Here is a 21,009-nt window from a genome sequence, read left to right on the forward strand (position 1 = left end):
AAGCCAAGTTACGAAGGTGGAGGCATTACTTTTCATTCAACCCTTGTGTCATCATGTGCTCAGAACCAAACTATCCAGCGGTAACACCAAACTTTTAACAAATAATACATATGTCAATATGATGCCTAGCTCTCTGCAGACATAACTCGGGGTCCATTGACCTTAACATTACAAGGTAATAGTGCAAGCCATGGGTCTACCCAATGATACACACATATAGAAAATTATATATAGGTACATAGGTCAGAAATAGAACAATCCACCCTGATCAGGCCCCTCCACCCCTTACTTTACAGGAAACACTTCCATCACAATGACCTTCTAGAACTCACAGATAATTACTGTATATTATTTACAAGTCTCTCTTTCTTGGTTTCATGGCTTATGACCGAGTGACTTTTATGCAGACATGTTAAGAGCTTCTTCATGTGTTTGAGCAACCAAGTAAAAAATAAACTGAGGGGAGTGTTTGGGACTCACTATGAACTCCTCCCTATAAATGTCAGACACTGCTCATAAAAGATTTTTATATATTTTTATTGGAGAGATAAACAATCAGATTGAAGGTTGCCAGTAAATAGTATTTTTCTATATTAGTTCAACCAAACAATGTATAAACTGATAACAAATATTTAATAACTATGGATGCTTAGCCTACAAGGCTCAGTATACTTGTGGGGTCATCACAGACCCCATCACGGTACCGATAGGAATGAGAATTCTTCCAACCAGTTTAGTCAACTCTAAAGAAATATGTGATTTATGTAAACGTTAATCGTTAACCAACTGTAAACCATGGGATTTCATCTCACAGCTAATCACAAAAAAGAAAGGAGCTACTTATAGCCCTGGTCTAGGGAAAGAAGTCTGACATTCTCATTACCTCTTGGTGAGAAACATCCTGAAGATGGCTTTCAGCGGGACCTTTGAGCTGCAATCCCAAGAAAACTTTGAGGCTTTTGGGAAAGCTATTGGTAAGTAAAACTATGTAGGAAGGGATGTCATTGTACAAGATGGTATGATAGTACACTGAATTTGCCAGTAAACATTTCAATAGGGTTTTTTTCTATTCTTGTATCCGGGTCTTAGGGAAACTCAATGGTATAGTCAATATAGTATGATTCTTATGCATTAAAACACTTTCTTGTTAGTCTTTAATGGATTTTTACATAAACCAAGTGCATTTTAATTAATAAATCTTGGAATATCAATACGTTTCAAAATTAGATGTGTTAAAAATGTTCCCGTGCTGAGATAATCTTATATATGTGTCTTATTTGCTCTGTCCGACCATGTCACTTGCAAAGGGAGGAAATGTAAATCACTAATGAAAATTCGGTATACAGACAAATATTGCAGGGGCTCGCAGCTGCTGCTTTCTGAGGTAACACATTTCCCTGCCTGTTTTATCACAGGAGTGAGTGTTTCTACCTCATCACTGATCCTATGAGCTCATGATAATTCAAGTCAGTGACATGTAGCTCAGCAGCCGCCAGAGCTCCTATGTCGCTGACTTGCTGAGCTAAGTGGGCTGGTGACAATACAGAAACATTTGTTCCTGTGATAAAATAGACAGGAAAATGTGTTACCTCATAAAGCAACAGCTGTAAGCCCCTGCAGTGTTGTGTCAATATACTCAATTATTAATTGTTTTTATGTTTCCTCCTCTGGCCACTTGCTGTGATATGTGCCGACCATCAACTGAAGAAGTCCGCATAATCGGACACAGCAAACAAGGAAGCACATAGCAGGGACACATTTATAAGATTATCTCAGCACAGGAATACTTTTTGTCATGTTGTGACTATCAAGGCACCTCCAGACACCAGGAAACCCCCGACGAGTGTTGCTACACATAGAGTACACCAGGGACACCTTAACAACGAAGGGTCCTGCCGCTAAGGAAAAGGGTGAGGGGACACCTCCTGAACTCACCTAAAGCTGTTTCCTGAGCTCCCTAGCATCTCTATATGGCTTATTTCATCCCATCGCCGAGCAGGATACCTAATCCCTCGCTAGCACCACACTCACCCTCACTAGTGAGATGGCAGATGAGAGACACTAGTCCTTCCATTCCATTACACTAAAATAACATGAAGAAAGGTCAACAAACAGGGAAATTACAAAATTTATAAACCAACTTCACGGCTGCAGCCAGATACCAGGACTGCAGCCTACAGTACTTCCATCAACATGACTACTCCAACATCAAGGGTTTCAGCAGCAGCAAAGCTCCAAGGGCTAACAGAGCAACCTTCCTCCTCAGGGCCTCGTTAGAATGTGGATTCTGTATAACCGACACCATCTGGTGTTTCAAGTGACTATTTAAAGGTAATGGGTGTGGTCACAACTGGATGCATATGAGGAGAAGTAATCTGAAGCTGCTAGCAAGGAAAACTGACATTAACCCTTTGTGTCCCAAAAGAAAGGAAGACACATTTAATATCTAAAGTCTCACTAGGCTAAGTGAGACTCTGGACCCAAACCTGTCACTAGTCTCCTAATGACGGGAGACATTCGTGATGCTTTTTTAACCAATCCAATGATGGAACTTATTATTATGCCAAGATCCTTTTTAAAATTTTTGTGGATAAACCCTTTAAGCCTCATATTACCATCAGCTGTTGGTCAAATTCAGTGAAAAGGATTGCTAATCAACTCATTCCAGTAGATTAAAATCAAAAATCTTAATTGTCCTTGATTAGAGAGTAATTGAAGATTTCTATTACACCGTGAACTCAAGACGTGATTTTTAAAGGAACTGTAATAGAAAAAATATATATTTTAATCTACTGGATTAAGCTTTTTCTGCAAACCATTTCAGTTGACTATTGCAATGCTTTACAAACTTTCTATTATTTTTCCAAATAATTATTCCTCCCAACTCCGCCAATAAATTGCATGCACTTTTTCAATGGAGAAGAAACGATTGGGCATGTTGGATTTCAACATGTCTAATCCTTTGATCCCTTAGGAGATAAGCTATAACTCAATGTATCTGGTTTTGGATTATTACCCTCAGACCATTGGTAATAAAACATGCAAGTTATTTGTGTCTGCACGTGTGGAAGCTTCTTTCCCACGAAAGATGGCATAGGCGAATGGTCTGCCTAAAATGGAAAACCTTTATTCTCATTTTTTATCAACTCCTTCAATAATTATCATTGAACATTCTCATAATATGGTCTCATAAGGCTAGATTAACATTACATTTGGGCCACATGCTTTTGGCTCAGATAGGGCTACTGTTCAAAACCCTAAAAAAGGAATTCAAACAAAATCACCGACGGAGCCTTGTACAACACTGAAGCAGATAGTCACATTTTACTATGTTTGACCTCTGATTTGGCTTGTCCATTTTTTTATAGACTGGTACAAAACCATAGTTGACCCCTCTTTTATGCCCACCAGAAATAAAGGTTGGGATTACTTCTGGAAACCATTTTTTAGGGCTTTAGATATAAGCATAGAAGGAGCCACAAACATGTGGCTCAAACGTAATGAAAATGGAGAGAGAGAGGAGAGAGGAGAGAGGAGAGAGGAGAGAGGAGAGAGGAGAGAGGAGAGAGAGAGAGAGAGAGAGAGAGAGAGAGAGAGAGAGAGAGAGAGAGAGAGAGAGAGAGAGAGAGAGAGAGAGAGAGAGAGAGAGAGAGAGAGAGTCAGGGTCCAGCAATTTGCAGTATTTGGACGGAGCTCAAAAACGCTACATGTTGCGTTTTTGAAACATGTCAAAATAACGCAAAAGGAAGGATCCTGCGTCTAACGGACGCAAACGCACGCAAACGCAGGTGGACGAGACTCCATTGAAAATGCATTGACATGAAAACGGATTTGCACAGGATCCGTACTTCCGTTAAAAAAACGTTTTTGACGGATGTTAAAAAGACGTAGTGTGAAACCAGCCTTATCTGCGTATGGTTTTCAATCCTGTACTAATTGTGTTCTCAGGTATTCCTGATGACTTGATCGAGAAAGGAAAAACTGTAAAGAGTGTAACTGAGATTGTACAAAACGGTGATCACTTTGTGGTGACGGTGACTACAGGACCAAGGGTGCAACGTAACGAGTTCACTATCGGACAAGAGGCAGAAATGGAAACTTTCACCACTGAAAAAATTAAGGTAAGTTCTTCACTCTTTAAAATTAACCTGATAATGTGCAGTCCATACACTTGGCCCCGTTTGTTAAAATTAATCCGGTCATGTTTTATTTTTATATTTAGCTTCTAAAGGTTGACTAAACATTATACAAGATTGTTTGTCAACTCCACATTTGCAAATTGATAAAGCTGTATAATATAACCTTTGATTTTTTTTCTAGGCAACTGTTAATTTGGTAGATGGGAAGCTAGTCGTCAACCTTAAAGGGATCACTTCTGTCACTGAGGTGTCTGGAGACCTTCATATCAATGTAAGAGTCCTGCAATGGGTAAAGAATGGGATTAATTGCTCTTGTTTTATGATTATGCTGGATTGAGTGTTTATGTAAAGGGCGCTTTACATGCTACAATATATCTTACGATGTGTCGGCGGGGTCACGTCGTAAGTGACGCACATCCGGCATCGTAAGGTACATTGTAGCATGTAACAGCTACCTGCGATTGCGATTGAACGGTAAAACGTTCATCGCACGCACGTCGTTCAATTCCTAAAAATTGAATGTCAGGTTGTTCATCGTACCTGGGGTAGCACACATCGCAGTGTGTGACACCCCGGGAACGATGAACAGCAGCTTACCTGAGTCCCGCGGCTCCCGCCAGCAATGCAGAAGGAAGAAGGTGGGCGGGATGTTTACGTCCCGCTCATCTCCGCCCCTCCGCTTCTATTGGCTGGCTGCCGCGTGACGTCGATGTGACGCCAAACGTCCCTCCCACTCCAGGAAGTGGATGTTCACCGCCCACATCGAGGTTGTATGGATGGGTAAGTACGTGTGACGGGGGGGGTTACTCGTTTGTGCGACACATTCAACATATTGAACGTGCCGCACATACGATGGGGGCGGATACGATCGCATACGATATCGTATGCTGGATCGTATGGTGTAAAGCAGGCTTAAGGGATGATAAGATACTTCAAATGGAGTATATGAAGAAAGGAATATCCAGCATCCAGGTTCCAGATTATTTTAAAAAACGAATTTCTTTATTCCAAAATGATTTAAAAGGTCATTCCATATGTATAAAAACAAGTGGCAATTATCAAACAGGTACACGTTTCGGAGGATCACCTCCTTAGTCTGAGACCACAAATGGAGTATAGTATGTAGTGGGCCTTAAGGGCGCTTTACACGCTACAATATATCTTACGATGTGTCGGCGGGGTCACGTCGTAAGTGATGCACATCCGGCATCGTAAGGTACATTGTAGCATGTAACTGCTACGTGCGATTGCGATTGAACGGTAAAACGTTCATCGCACGCACGTCGTTCAATTCCTAAAAATTGAACGTCAGGTTGTTCATCGTACCCGGGGTAGCACACATCACTGTGTTTGACACTCCGGGAACGATGAACAGCTCTTACCTGCGTCCCGCGGCTCCCGCCGGCTATGCGGAAGGAAGGAGGTGGGCGGGATGTTTAATGGGCAATGGGCTTTATGGTTACAAGGCTTTCAAGTGGAAATAGGCTTTATGCTTATAGAGGCTTACAAGATGCAACAGGCTTGATGACTACAGACGTTTAAAAGAGGCAATGAGGTTTATGGTTAAAGAATCTTATAAGAGGCAACAAGCTTTATGGTTATAGAGGCTTACAAGAGGCATCAGGCTTGATGGTTGCAGAGGTTTAAAAGAGGCAACAAGCTTGCTGGTTAAGGCTTTCAAGAGGGAATGGACTTTATGGTTATAGAGGCTTACATGAGGCAAAACGATTTATTATTATAGAGGCTTACAAGAGGCAATGAGCTTTAGGATTATAGAGGCTTACGAGAGGCAATGAGCTTTCTGGTTACAAGGCTTTCAAGTGGAAATGGGCTTCATGCTTGTAGAGGCTTACAAGATGCAACAAGCTTTATGGTTACAGAGGCTTACAAGATGCAACAAGCTTTATGGTTACAGAGGTTTACAAGATGCAACAAGCTTTATGGTTACAGAGGTTTACAAGATGCAACAAGCTTTATGGTTACAGAGGCTTACAAGATGCAACAAGCTTTATGGTTACAGAGGTTTACAACAGGCAATGAGGTTTATGGTTAAAGAAGCTTATAAGAGGCATCAGGCTTGATGGTTACAGAGGTTTAAAAGAGGTAACAAGCTCGCTGTTTAAGGCTTTCAAGAGGAAAGGACTTTATGGTTATAGAGGCTTACAGGAGGCAACATGATTTATTGTTAAGAGGCTTAGAGGAGGCAACAAGCTTGATGGCTACAGAGGTTTGCAAAAGGTAACAAGCCTTATTGTTAGAATAAACAACAGGCTTGATGATTACAGAGGTTTAAAACAGGTTACCATGGCCATAATAGGCAACAAATTGTATGGTTATAGAGGCTTACAAGAGGAAACAAGCTATGGTTATATAGGCTTACAAGAGGGGCTTTATGGTTACAGAGCCTTACAAGAGGCAACAAGCTTGGTGACTTCACCTACCTTACAAAAGGCAATCGCTTGACTTGAATAAAGGTAGTCAGTTACTATCTGTAGTGGTCCATCACTAAGCTGTTATACTTTACTAACTAATGCAGTTACTCTGATGCAAGTGGGTTGGTCTTCCCACCCCAGGCTGGAGCGTCTCACATTCTCACTAATCCCTGGTGTGACATTCCTTTATAGCAAATGTTACTTTACCCTACTTGCTATCTAGCTAAGATGCAGGTATTTGGTGGGAAACAGGTACTTTATCAGCAATGCTACCAGGGGCATGGAAGGCAAGACGTGTGTCCCTGTTTAAAGAAGTTATAAAATGTGGATATTAACTTCAAGGTTTACCTTTTTTGCATGATGTGTTACAAGAAAAGGCTTCACAATTTTATTAATAATAAAAATTGATAATGAGGTCTGCTAACCCTTTAGAGGGCAACAATAAATATTACAATGTAGTTACCCCCTAAAAATGGCATTATTGTGACCCCCTAAAGCACAAAGTGTTCTTATAAACAGAAATTCGGGAATATTCACATTTTATAGAATAAATCTACAGTAAAAGTGAAATAATTGCATGTATTGTAAACTCCTCCCAGAGTGAACGGTAGTCTGGTAATAGGACAGCAGCAGAATTCTGATTACTGCTCTGAATGTGCCTGGACTGAGAGCTGATATCAATTCTTCTTCTGTACAGTTTGCATAAAGTATTTATGTGACGCCCTGGCCTATCAAATCGTCACAGGGCATTGTGTAATCTGCCCTTCTGCACGGTATCCACCTCCTGCTTGGTTACGGATCCCTGTTCTTTGGTGTTGCTAAGAACAGAGCCAGTCAAAACCCTAGGAACACTTTGCACCACACCCACCAGACACGCCATTGGGGGTCCTGAAGGGAATAGGGCCGCCCATATGGGAGGTTGGTAGGGGAAAGTGACAGAGTGGAGAGGAGTTGTGCGGTGACTGTCAAGGAGAGAGGTCACAGGAGTGTGGTTGGAAGTCAGGAGCAGAGCTCCTTGTGTACTGGTAGGGGCTGGAACCCCGATCGCAGGGGATCGTGTCAAGGGGCACAGACTGCCGAGGAGGGCAGCCGGCGGTCTTGAGCCATCTCCGGGCAGGGGCCAGGGTACGACAGGGCACGTGGACCCTAGGCCGGGAAGTAGTTTCAAGCGTCCTAGTAATTTACCCGACGGGGTGAAGTCTTCAAGATTCATCCCTCACCCGCTCCAAAATTGGGGTACTAGCACAACGATGGGATAGGACTTTTCCCAAAACACAGTCTATCAAATCCCACGCGAGAACCCTGAGAGCAAGCTCACTCCGTTAGCCATACGGGTGAGCGGGACCCGATTAGTTCCACACTACAGGGTCCAAACAGTGAAGAAGGTACCACGGAAAAGGTCACAGGCTAACAAGCAACACCAAGGGCACGGATCCACGCGTGCTCCCTCCTTGCTGCAGCGGTGCTCAGAATTCTGGTTTACAAGCTGTCAGTGTCAGTAATCTTGGACTGAGTAAGTACGAAAAAAACCCTTTCCTTCCCAACGGCACCCCTTCACCACCATCACCGGGCCCCAGGGCACAACCCCCTACCCACGGAGGTTGCTGCCATATCACCGCCACCGGGCGCCCCAACAGCAGCGGTGGTACTCCTTCTTACCACGCACCGTGGGTGGCGTCACGAACTTCCAAATCCCCTGTACATATTCCCCTTTTTACTTCGAGTGTCTGCGTGACCAGCATCCCGGGTCCGGAGACCCCTCGAGCCACCGCGGTTCCGGATCCGAGCGGCTCGGCCGCTGACATGGGGGCGGTACATTTACTCAATGACTCACTACAGTGAAGAGCTTTATACCTTCGATTATTGAGCAGACATGGAGTTCCCCTTTAAAGCTAACTGCTTGTTTCCTATTTTTCAGGTTTTGACTCTGAATGACATTGTCTACAAGAGAATCAGTAAGAGAGTATGAAAACGCCATGAAATCGCTCAATAGATCAATGTGTGCAGTGAAAAAGGAACCAACATTCTGTGTTTTCAAAATAAAACAATTTAAACTATCAACAAATATCATTAATGTTAATCGTGAAAGGCAAAATTTGGTAAATTACACATTAATTGAGGAGTTTACACATGAGTTTGTCATGGGAGGGGGTATACATGTAGAGTAATGAATGAGCAGTGAACATATGAAGCACCCCGTGGGCCTGGAGGGATACTCGTCGTCGTGTCGGTGAAGGGTCAGGGGATGTCACGGTTGGCCTGCCCGGTTTTATGACCCCGAGGCGTCCACAGAAGGGATGGATGATGGATGGGATGGGGTTAGTAGTGGATGAGGGTGAGGAGGAAGATTGTCTCGTGAAGCCACCTGCGGTACGTGGCCAGGGATTAGTCGCCGCAGCTGTCGCTGTCCTCCAGGGCGGATGGTTGTAGCAGAACACATGGTTCTGCTCCCCAAAGGTGGAGCGGCCCCCGGGGAGGATGACAAGGGGAGTAGTGTTGGCCGTTGGCACCAAAGCGCGGGGCGATGGCGCCAGCAATAAGAGGCTAAGTCAGCTGCTGAGGTTCCAGGTGTTTTACTCACTCTCTTTAGATTGCCTGGGAAGTACCGGTCACCACCGTGGTGGGCTCCAGCCAATCCCGGCTAAGTTAGAGGTAGCCACCGGTATTTGAAAGTTTCCTTTCCAAGAGATACACCTCCAGGAGTGAGGAACCCGGGCTGAGCATCCTGCTCCAAGCCTCAGGCCCCGTGAAAGAATAAGAGAAGAAGGTGGTATCGTGTCGCCAGAACTGAAGTCCTGACTTGACTGTCGAGAATGTGAAGGTTGCTCCTACTTCTACCCCAAGTGGTGCCCATCCCTCAGGTGGTTGTCCTAGTGACCGGGAAAGTCCCATGCCTCGTGATGGCCACCCCCCAGCCTACCCTAGTCAAGCTCCCCAGTGAGAAGGCTCCTATGTTGTTTGTGAAGTGAAATGTGGAAACACCGGTGGTTAACCCCCTCCTTACCCGAGATGAATACTGCACCTTAAATGAGGCGCACCTTAAATGAAGCCTCAGGGGCGCCACACATACATGTAGATGTCGGAGCACGTGATGGACACAGTCAGTGGCCTCATTGTAAATAATGTTATTCACAGAGTATGTAGGAGATGCTGCCATACAATACACATAAATAATGCTGTCATTCTGAACATAAAGCTAATACTATTTTACAGTACTAATTTAAAGCGCACATAATGCTGTTCTATACTATACACATAATACCTCTTTACAGTAGAGATGAATAATGCTGTAATACTGTGCACAAAGATACTTTACAGTACACATAATGCTCTCTCTATGTTCACATGATGAATACCACTTTATAATGTACAGAAATAACGCTGCCATACAGTATATGTAACTAATACCACTTTATAATGTGCAGAAATAATGCTGCCATACTGTCACGATGTGATGGCAGATGTCACGCCAGGTACGAGAGGAGTCTCAGTGACCAGTGCAAGACGGGGAAACACCAGGGCAGTAATATAATGGAAGGCCCTAAGGAGAGGGGAGCTGGGTCACCTCTTAACACTCACCTGATGCTTATCACTGTACTACCTAACATCTCTACATGGGTCCTTCCCCCGTGTGGCGTCACATGCCTAGGTCCTTGCTGGCCCTGAACTCACCCTGACTAGTGTGAAGGCCAGCGAGATGCTAGTCTCACCACTGTAATAAGACAACACAAGGAAGGTAAGACAAACAGGTGGGGAAAGACATAACAAATAACACTCCACAGATTCTCCAGAGACAGGCTCCTTCAAATTGGACAGCATAGGTTTGAGCTATAGCCGGAAAGGGGAGGCATAAGGAGTGGCTATTTATAACAGAAGGTAGTGCCTGCAGCTAAGGTTACAACTACCTGTTAGATCACTGCAGGATAGAAATGATCCGTAATCCCTTCAGTACCCCATGGAATTAAATACCCTCCAACTTAGGATAAACGATGAGCGGATGATAAAGCGGATCTATGATCCACAATACACTGTGACCTTCTGATTCCAGATCCCTCGAGATCACATCAGGCCATGACACACTCATGACACATACTAATAAGTAATACTGCCATAACTAATACCACTTTACAATACACAGAATGCTGCACACATGAACCACTTAACAGTGCTCAATAATAATACTGCATACTGTACAAGTAACTAATACCACTTTATAATGTACAGAAAAGAATGGTGCCAAACTAATAACTAATATTACCATAAGTAATACAGCTTTATAATGTTGCCATACTGTACACATAATACCAATTTACAGTGCATATAAATAATGCTGCCATACTGTGCACATTTATTGTGGCCCCCTATAAAAATTCCAAATGGTCCTTCAATGATTAATATACAGAATAAAGATGGGTGCTGAGAACAATATGTATAGCAGACCATGGGAAAAGTGGGTTCTAAGGACAAGATGGATATCAGAAGATAGGAAAGCTGAGTGCTGAGGACAATATGGATATCAGAAAATAGGAAATCTGTGTGCTGAAGGAAAGATGTATAGCAGAGCATGGGAAAGCTGAGTGCTGAGGACATTATGGATATCAGAACATAGGAAAGTTATGTGCTGAAGGAAAGATGTATAGCAGAGCATGAGAAAGCTGGGTGCTGAGGAGAAGATTGATATCAGAACATAGGAATGCTGGGTGCTGAAGGAAACATGTATAGCAGAACATGGGAAAGCTGGGTGCTGAGGACATTATGGATATCAGAACATAGGAAAGTTATGTGCTGAAGGAAAGATGTATAGCAGAGCATGGGAAAGCTGGGTGCTGAGGAGAAGATTGATATTAGACTATAGGAAAGCTGGGTGCTGAGGACAATACGGATATCAGAAAATAGGAAAGCTGTGTGCTGAAGGAAAGATGTATAGCAGAGCATGGGAAAGCTGGGTGCTGAGGAGAAGATAGATATCAGAACATAGGAGAGCTTGGTGCGTATAGAAAGAGGTATTTCAGATCATGGGAAACCTGCGTGCTGAGGGAAAGAGCCAAGTGTCTGTGTAATTATCCTGTACCCCGAGGGAGGAGGTGAGGGAGGGACAAATTTTGCATCAGGGCCCACCAAACTGTATTTATGCCACCGGTATTACTCCTAGTACTGTGACATCCTTGTTTGTATTATCCCTATACTATGACATCACTGTGTGCATTATCCCTATGCTGTCATATCTCTGTGTGTATTATCCCTATACTGTGACATCACTGGGAGTGGGGGGGTCACTGGATACACACTTATACAGTTGTCCTGCTGATTTTACCAAAAACTCAGAATGGATAAAAAAAAAAAAAAAAACAAATATACATATGCAGCAATACTCGCCTCATCAATCCATAAGCGGTGCCATATTGCCCTGTTATGTCAATTTTCAAAAATGGTGCATTTCTAGATAAATGATGAATATAGCTCTGCTACATCTTGAACTATCTACCCCTTCCTCCCCCACCCCCATATATATATATATATATATATATATATATATATATAGTACAGACCAAAAGTTTGGACACACCTTTCTCATTGAAAGAGTTTTCTTTATTTTCATGACTCTAAAAATTGTAGATTCATATTGAAGGCATCAAAACTATGAATGAAAACATGTGGAATGAAATACTTAAAAAAGTGTGAAACACCTGAAAATATGTCTTATACTCTAGATTCTTCAAAGTAGCCACCTTTTGCTTTGATTACTGCTTTGCACACTCTTGGTATTCTCTTGATGAGCTTCAAGAAGTAGTCACCGGAAATGGTTTTCCAACAGTCTTGAAGGAGTTCCCAGAGATGCTTAGCACTTGTTGGCCCTTTTGCCTTCACTCTGCGGTCCAGCTCACCCCAAACCATCTCGATTGGGTTCAGGTCTGGTGACTGTGGAGGCCAGGTCATCTGGCGTAGCACCCCATCACTCTCCTTCTTAGTCAAATAGCCCTTTCACAGCCTGGAGGTGTGTTTGGGGTCATTGTCCTGTTGAGAAATAAATGATGGTCCAACTAAACGCAAACCGGATGGAATAGCACGCCGCTGCAAGATGCTGTGGTAGCCATGCTGGTTCTGTATGCCTTCGATTTTGAATAAATCCCCAACAGTGTCACCAGCAAAGCCCCCCCCACATCATCACACCTCCTCCTCCATGCTTCACAGTGGGAACCAGCCATGTAGAGTCCATCCGTTCATCTTTTCTACAAAGACACGGTGGTTGGATCCAAAGATCTCAAATTTGGACTCATCAGACCAAAGCACAGATTTCCACTGGTCTAATATCCATTCCTTGTGTTCTTTAGCCCAAACAAGTCTCTTCTGCTTGTTGCCTGTCCTTAGCAGCGGTTTCCTAGCAGCTATTTTACCATGAAGGCTGCTGCACAAAGTCTCCTCTGAACAGTTGTTCTAGAGATGAGAAGGTGTGTCCAAACTTTTGGTCGGTACTGTGTGTGTATATATATATATATATATATATATATATATATACATATATATATTTATTTATCCCGAGTTTTGCAGTATCTCAAACCTTTCAGCACCTCGACGATGAGTCAGGACACGGCCGCCTCTGCTATGTTGTGTTTGTAAAATACCCCCATGTGCCCGGGAGCACCTGACACCTAAGTCACGGAGGGAGAGGACAGATCGCACCGACAGCGAGGGCAGGAAGAGATGTCTATATAACATGATGATGGAGATCTTCCTGAGTAAAGAAAATGTATTTCATTTCCCAAAGTGTCCAAGGCAGATCCCACATCTGAGCACAGAGATAACAACTGTTATAATAATGGTAAATGTACCATATAGGGTCCATAATACAAACCGACACCTGGTGCCTGCGTCCTGTGTGTGACCCCGTACATCGGCCATGATATATGGCAACCTCTGTGTCGCGGGCGGCGGGGCGCTGTTGACGGGGATCCTGGGAGCGATGGCAGGGAGCAGCTGGGATGTTTCTCTCCCCTCCGTGGGTAGGGGGGTTGGTGGTCCCGGGGCCCGATGAGGTGACGGGGAGGCAGGGTCGGGCAAGGTGCAGGGGGCGCTTAGACTGCGCAGCGCAGTGCCGGACGGCACGGTAGTACTCACTCAGCCACAAATGGATGCAAGTCTCTGGTAAAACAAACGGCTGGATGGACGGGTCCCGCAGCCGGCTGCTGTGACTTCTCCCGGACGGTTGGTGGTGGCTGCCTTTCCCTGCACCTTTTGTTTATCTTCGGTCCCGATGGCTTCCCACCGGTAACCCACTCCCCAGCGTGGATATATGCCAGAGGAGCCCTTTTGCCCGTAGGCTCTGGCCCTGGGAACTCTAGCTGTGGCGGTAGCTGTATTTCCCTTGTGCTGTTTGGACAGTTGCCTTCAATCGGGTCTTGGCTGTTTGGAAACCCCTGGGGTTCCGGTCACTAATGGATTTGACCTGTTTAACGGCGACTTCAAGCCTGGTCGAGGTCCGCAGGCCCTGCCAGTTTGTGCTGGCTTCACTTCGCTCCCCGGTTCGGTACCGGCGGGCCACCGCCCGTCCCCGGTCCTACCATTCCGCGTTGATCTGCCTCTCCTGCAGATGGCCACCACCGTCTGCCAACCTTGCTCTTGGTGCCCGGGCCACGTACCCGGACACAGTCAGTTTGCTTCTCTACTACCACTTTACTCCTCACTCTTTCCCTTCCCTCACTTCACTCGAGCTCTGCCCGAGCTTAACTAACTTCCTTTCCCGCCTCCAGGACTGTGAACTCCTCAGTGGGTGGGGCCAACCGCCTGGCTCCACCCCACCTGGTGTGGACATCAGCCCCTGGAGGGAGGCAACAAGGATTTGTGTCTGACTGATGTGCCTATCTCGGGGTGGGGGGGTGTGTTGTAGTACCTGTGACGACCTAGCTAGTCCAGGGCGCCACATCTGCAGGCCGGATCTGGGCACCCGAAACAACTCCAGCTTATTAAGAAAGACTTGCTATTTAGGCACTGATTTTATTATATGGCTGTATGATACAAATAGTACCGTACTGTATTATATCACTGTATGATACAAATAGTACCGTACATATAATTAAGGGAACCTCCAAATTAATACAAAGCACCAGACCCTCAAATACCCTACATATGATGCACGGAATATATACAATCCTTGAATGTCCGCTGACTGTAGAACTGTAGATGTGTAGAGGCCCGGCCGGGGTCAGCATCCGGCACACCTGGGCAAATGCCGGGCCATGATAGAGGGAGTCAAGGAACCTGGAGAGTCCGAAAATGATTTCTACTGAGATTGAATCATAGAACGGTAAAGTCTGCAGCTAAAAATGAGACGATCTATGGGGTCTGTCTGCCACCTGCTGGCCCTATCAGTAATGACCTGACATAACGGAGAACATTGCAGAATGTGGTGTTGGCTGATAAGTCCCATATTCATAAAAAGATGTATATATAATAATGGTAGCAAGGGCAAAGGTTATAGGGTTACTGGAGACAGGGTGCTCTGCTCAGGTCGGTTGTACTAGGACAAGGGTGGGAAAACTTTTTTCTGCCGGGGGCCATTTGGAAATTTCTACCATCATTCAGGAGCCACACAAAATTAATTAACTTGAAAATTACCCAACTATATTTGGTCAAATAATTAACTCTCTGTGGTGGCTGGAGCTTCTTGTTTTTGGTGTGGCTGTGAAATTAGGCAATATTGATCTTGTTGCTTCTCACAACTGCTTTTCTAGGTTTGTATCGGCTGTAACTGATGTATATAGATTACATAGGAGATGCTGGGGGCATATACATCACAGGAGACGCTAGGGGCATATACATCACAGGAGACGCTAGGGGCATATACATCACAGGAGATGCTGGGGGCATATATTCATACATCACAGGAGGGGCTGGGGCATATACATCACAGGAGGGGCTGTGGGCATATAAACAACAGGAGACTTTGAGGGCATATTACATAACAGGAGACACTGGGGCATATATATCACAGAATGAGATGGGGCATATAAATCACAGGAGGGGCTGGGGCATAAACAGTATAGGAGGGGATGGGGACATATATGTCACAGGAGAGGCTGAGGGGCGTATACATTACAGGAGACATTGGGCATGTACATACCAGGAGACACTGATGGCATATACATCACAGAAAGGGATAGAGGCATATACATCAAAGTAGGGGCTAGGCATAAACATTATAAAAGGGGATAGGGGCATATACATTATAGGGGAGGTTCGGGAGCTTTACATCACAGGAGACATTGGGGGCATATAAATCACAGGGGACAGTTAGGAGGAATATACATTGCTGGGGGCATAGACATCATGGGAGACTTTGAGGACATATACATCACTGGGAAGCACAGACATAGTAGGGGGCACACACATTGCTTGTGATATATACAGTACTGGGGGGGCACAGACAGCCAAAGGGATACTGGAGGGGATAGACAGCCCTGGGAGGCTGGATGGGCACAAACAGCCCTAGGGAGGCTGGAGCGGCACAGACAGCCCTGGAGAGGCTGAAGGGGCACATACAGCCCTAGGTAGGCTGGAGGTGCATAGACAGGTATGGGAAGGCTGGAGCGGCACAATCAGGCCTGGGGACACTGGAATTGCACAGACTGGCCTGGGGAGACTGGTGGGGCATGGATAGGCATTGGGAAGATGGAGAGGCACAGACAGGCCTGGGGACGCTGGAGGTGCACAGATAGGCCTGGGGACACTGGAGGGGCAAACACAGGCCTGGGGACACTGGAGGGGCACAGACAGCCAACAAGTTACGTCCTCACACTGGCATCTGCTCAGGTCAGATGTAACTGGGGTCATTGGAGACAGGGTGCCCTGCTTGGCTCGGCTACACTAGGATCACTGGAGACACAGGGCTTTGCTCAGGTCAGCTGCATAAGGCTGCTTTCACACATCCGGATTTTGCAGTGCGGCAAAATTCGGCTCAAAAACCTATGCAACGGATGCGGTGAAAAAAACAGATCCGTTGCACAAGTTTTTCCATGCGGCCTGTCCGTTTTTTGACGGATGCGGATTGATACTGAGCATGCGCAGTTCCGAAAACCGCATCCGTCATTTTGCCGCAGGATGCCACATCCGGCGTCTATAGGCTTGCATTGTAAATCACGCCGCATCGCGCCGGATCCGACGCGATGCGTTTTTTTTCGCCGCAGACAAAAATGTTCACTTGAATGTGTCATCCGGCCGCCGCATCGGCTAAATATGCCGCATCCGGTAAAAAACGGACGCAACGCAAGGCCATGCGGCACAATCTGGCGCTAATAAAAGTCTATGTGGAAAAATTGCACCCGGCGGCAAAAAAAAAACGGATGCGGTTTTCCCGCAAAGCGCCGTATTGTGCCGCACAGCAAAAAACGGATGTGTGAAAGCAACCTTAGGGGTACTTTGCACACTACGACATCGCAAGCCGATGCTGTGATGCCGAGCACGATAGTCCCCGCCCCCGTCACAGCAGCGATATCTTGTGATTGCTGGCGTAGCGAACATTATCGCTACGGCAGCTTCACATGCACTCACCTGCCCTGCGATGTCGCTCTGGCCGGCGAACCTCCTCCTTCCTAAGGGGGCAGGTCGTGCGGCGTCACAGCGACGTCACACGGCAGGTGGCCAATAGGAGCGGAGGGGCGGAGATGAACGGGTCGTAAACATCCCGCCCACCTCCTTCCTTCTGCATTGCAGCCGTGACGCAGGTAGGAGATGTTCCTCGCTCCTACGGCTTCACACACCGCGATGTGTGCTGCCGCAGGAACGAGGAACAACATCGTACCGTCGCTGCTGCGAAATAATGAAAATGACCGACGCTACACAGATCATACGATAACAGCGCTTTTGCGCTCGTTAATCGTATGTAAAAGGATTCACATACTGCGATGTCGACAGCGACGCCGGATGTGCGTCACTTTCGATTTGACCCCACCGACATCGCACCTGCGATGTCGTAGTGTGGAAAGTGCCCCTCGGGTCACTAAAGACCGGGTGCTCTGCTCAGGTCAGCTGCAACGATGTGTGCATGGATCCACTCTGTAATGATTGTACAATGTTAGCAACAAAGAGTGACATAATGTTTGCTCTGGTGCTACCTAAAAAAAGGTCACCTTCACCAACAAGGGAAGCACATTGTGAGTACCTTAAAGCACCACTCCATCATTTTGTTTTCAGCACTGGAGTGTCCTTTTAAATGTAAGCCCCCTCCCCTTGTCAAATTTTCACATTCTGAAGGCTTCATCCTTTTTCGGAGTCGCTTCGATCCCGCAGTGCCATCTTGTGACAGTAACTTATGACTGGCTGGAAGTCAGAAGTTACATCATCAGAGCTCGTTACAAGTCTATGAGAGTCAGAATGAGACTAGAACCAGGCTCCCATAGACTTGTATTAAATTGAGCAAACTTATCAAAAATTGTTATAATAAGGGAGTTTATCAAACATATAGAGCCTACAAAGATTGAACTCCACACATAAATATAATAAAATATTAAATCTTTATTAATCTTCAAAAGTTAAAAAGTTAAAAAGAAGAAAGAATAAACACAGAAAAACACCTAAGTCCTTGCGGTAGCAAAGTAAAAAATACAATCAAAAAATCCAAGAATGGGGCGTGGCTTAGCTGGGGAAGAAGAAGGATGCACATGGAGGAGCTCCTGCATCTCAATTTGTAATCTAGTGACATCCAACGCCGATCCTTAAGAAAAAGTGGCCCCAAAACAAAATCCATCTCCCTACATCTGCTGTGGAGCCCAGGAAAACAACTTTGGAGCGTTGTGGAGACTGAGTGAGTAGTGGCCTGATTACAGTGCTGAAGCCAGGGCCTAAAGTAGCAGCCATACCAACCATACAACTACCAGTCCCCAGAGACTAGGAGGGTGCAGCAGCACTGCGATTTACTGACAGAAGAAGCATTGCTCCAAGCTCCCTCCTGCCCCACTGCCTGCAGGGACTGAGGGAGAAGGCCAGAAGAGAGAGGGCTTGCTAGATGTATGGGAGCAGCTGCCATTAGAATCCAGCAGAGAGGCACAGCACCTGCACCACTCCAACCTCCCTCCCCCCTTCATTTCTCTTGGCTGGAGCTAGAGAGAGGGGCTCTGGAGGAGAGGAGACCTGCGCCCAAGGATAAATATCACCTAATTGCTCCTGGATTGGGTTGCCACCTGAGAGAGTGGGGCCCCAAGTTCCCCCTGCACCACCATTTGTAAGGCTGTGAGGAGAGGGAGACTGTGATAGCAGAGCACAGCAGATAGCTACACCATCAATCAGCAGAGGTACCTGGAAAACAGGAACAGAGACACTGGCCTGGGATCCACTCCTGTACTGGGGTTTACAGAGAGGAGGGAAAGGCTCAGGGAGAGGAGACTGAACTGTAAGGGGTTAAGTTCCTAGGACAGCACCAAGACCAGAGCAGCCTGGTTCCCTCCCCGTGCTCATCTGGACAATAAAAAACCAGCACAGGGGAAATTTAACTCATCCCAAGCTGCCTGTTGCTGGATCGCAGATGCTGCTCACCCCATGTTAATGCAGCAAAACGTAAGTGGCTGGACATAAAACCCCTCTAGGTTATACATTGATATATAAAAAATACAGCTAGAGCTGACGATTCTAAGCATACAACAAACAGAAGCTCCAGTATAAGGTGCAAGAACAATGTGCAACAGTGGTGAACAGTGACATCTAGTGGTCAGGATAAGAAAAGGGCTGCAGCAGCTGAGATATAGAAAGTTAAAAGGGGAAAGGAAAAAAAAAAAAAGAGGACAAGCTTACTCCAAATGCGTTAACCCAACCTACTTTCTCCCAGCAAAGTTCTATTAAGACCAGGTCTAGAAAATGGGGAAAAACTACAAATTACAATTTGACGAGCCAAACAAAACCCTGAAAACTCCAAAGAAGAACCAGGAAGGGGATAAATCTAAAAAACAACACACCCAAGAGATGTCAGCACAAAAATCCAGACAAGCACCAACCACCAACTTCACACTGTCAGACAGTGATGAGGATGAAGAGACACTAAGCGGAAATGCCAATCTCATGGAACATATCAAAGCCCTTCCTACAGCAAACTGCATCAGAAACCTATTTAAGGAATTCACGCAGACCATAAAAGAAGAGATAAGGTATGCACACCAGTGACTATGGAAGGGGAATACATGGAATAGCAGAAACTGCTGTGTGAATACTGACATGAAAAATTCAATAGCTATTTGTAAGAATGAAATGTGAAAAATGGAACCTGCATTACTGCCATGAATATATGAATAAAGAGAAATTTAGCTACTGAATTGATCAATGCAGAAGAGCCCCAACACTACGCCAAAGTATTTCTCTACGTTGGGGTCCCTAGCTTGTGTGTGTCCTCTCATGCAGTTAAAAAACTTACCGTGTATGGGACGCTGAGACCCAGGCTATATATGCGTATAATGTGGATTGGCAATAGGTGTGTATGGGGAGGGTTCACAAACGAAAAACTACTAACATTAAGGAATAACGTTTGGAACTCCATTCTATGTCTGAACTGGGTGCAAAAAACCTAAAAAACATCACTATGGGGAGATAAGGTATGCACACCAGTGACTATGGAAGGGGAATACATGGAATAGCAGAAACTGCTGTGTGAATACTGACATGAAAAATTCAATAGCTATTTGTAAGAATGAAATGTGAAAAATGGAACCTGCATTACTGCCATGAATATATGAATAAAGAGAAATTTAGCTACTGAATTGATCAATGCAGAAGAGCCCCAACACTACGCCAAAGTATTTCTCTATGTTGGGGTCCCTAGCTTGTGTGTGTCCTCTCATGCAGTTAAAAAAACTTACCGTGTATGGGACGCTGAGACCCAGGCTATATATACGATGTGGATTGGCAATAGGTGTGTATGGGGAGGGTTCACAAACGAAAAACTACTAACATTAAGGAATAACGTTTGGAACTCCATTCTATGTCTGAACTGGGTGCAAAAAACCTAAAAAACATCACTATGGGGAGATAAGGTATGCACACCAGTGACTATGGAAGGGGAATACATGGAATAGCAGAAACTGCTGTGTGAATACTGACATGAAAAATTCAATAGCTATTTGTAAGAATGAAATGTGAAAAATGGAACCTGCATTACTGCCATGAATATATGAATAAAGAGAAATTTAGCTACTTTGGCGTAGTGTTGGGGCTCTTCTGCATTGATCAATTCAGTAGCTAAATTTCTCTTTATTCATATATTCATGGCAGTAATGCAGGTTCCATTTTTCACATTTCATTCTTACAAATAGCTATTGAATTTTTCATGTCAGTATTCACACAGCAGTTTCTGCTATTCCATGTATTCCCCTTCCATAGTCACTGGTGTGCATACCTTATCTACCCATAGTGATGTTTTTTAGGTTTTTTAGGTTTTTTGCACCCAGTTCAGACATAGAATG

At 45.1% G+C, this 21,009-nt stretch overlaps 1 protein-coding gene across 1 annotated transcript; it reads left to right on the plus strand.

Annotated features, from left to right (window-relative positions):
- The first annotated feature begins 844 nt into the window (after positions 1–844).
- LOC142278110 (fatty acid-binding protein 1, liver-like) lies at positions 845–8,636 on the plus strand. The gene is made up of 4 exons (XM_075332653.1): positions 845–974; positions 3,949–4,121; positions 4,321–4,410; positions 8,490–8,636. The coding sequence occupies exons 1-4, from the start codon at positions 908–910 to the stop codon at positions 8,538–8,540; spliced, it is 381 nt and encodes a 126-aa protein (XP_075188768.1). The 5' UTR covers positions 845–907; the 3' UTR covers positions 8,541–8,636.
- The last annotated feature ends 12,373 nt before the right edge of the window (positions 8,637–21,009 follow it).

The sequence above is a fragment of the Anomaloglossus baeobatrachus genome, chromosome 1 (assembly GCF_048569485.1).
Source record: "Anomaloglossus baeobatrachus isolate aAnoBae1 chromosome 1, aAnoBae1.hap1, whole genome shotgun sequence".
Taxonomy (NCBI): domain Eukaryota; kingdom Metazoa; phylum Chordata; class Amphibia; order Anura; family Aromobatidae; genus Anomaloglossus; species Anomaloglossus baeobatrachus.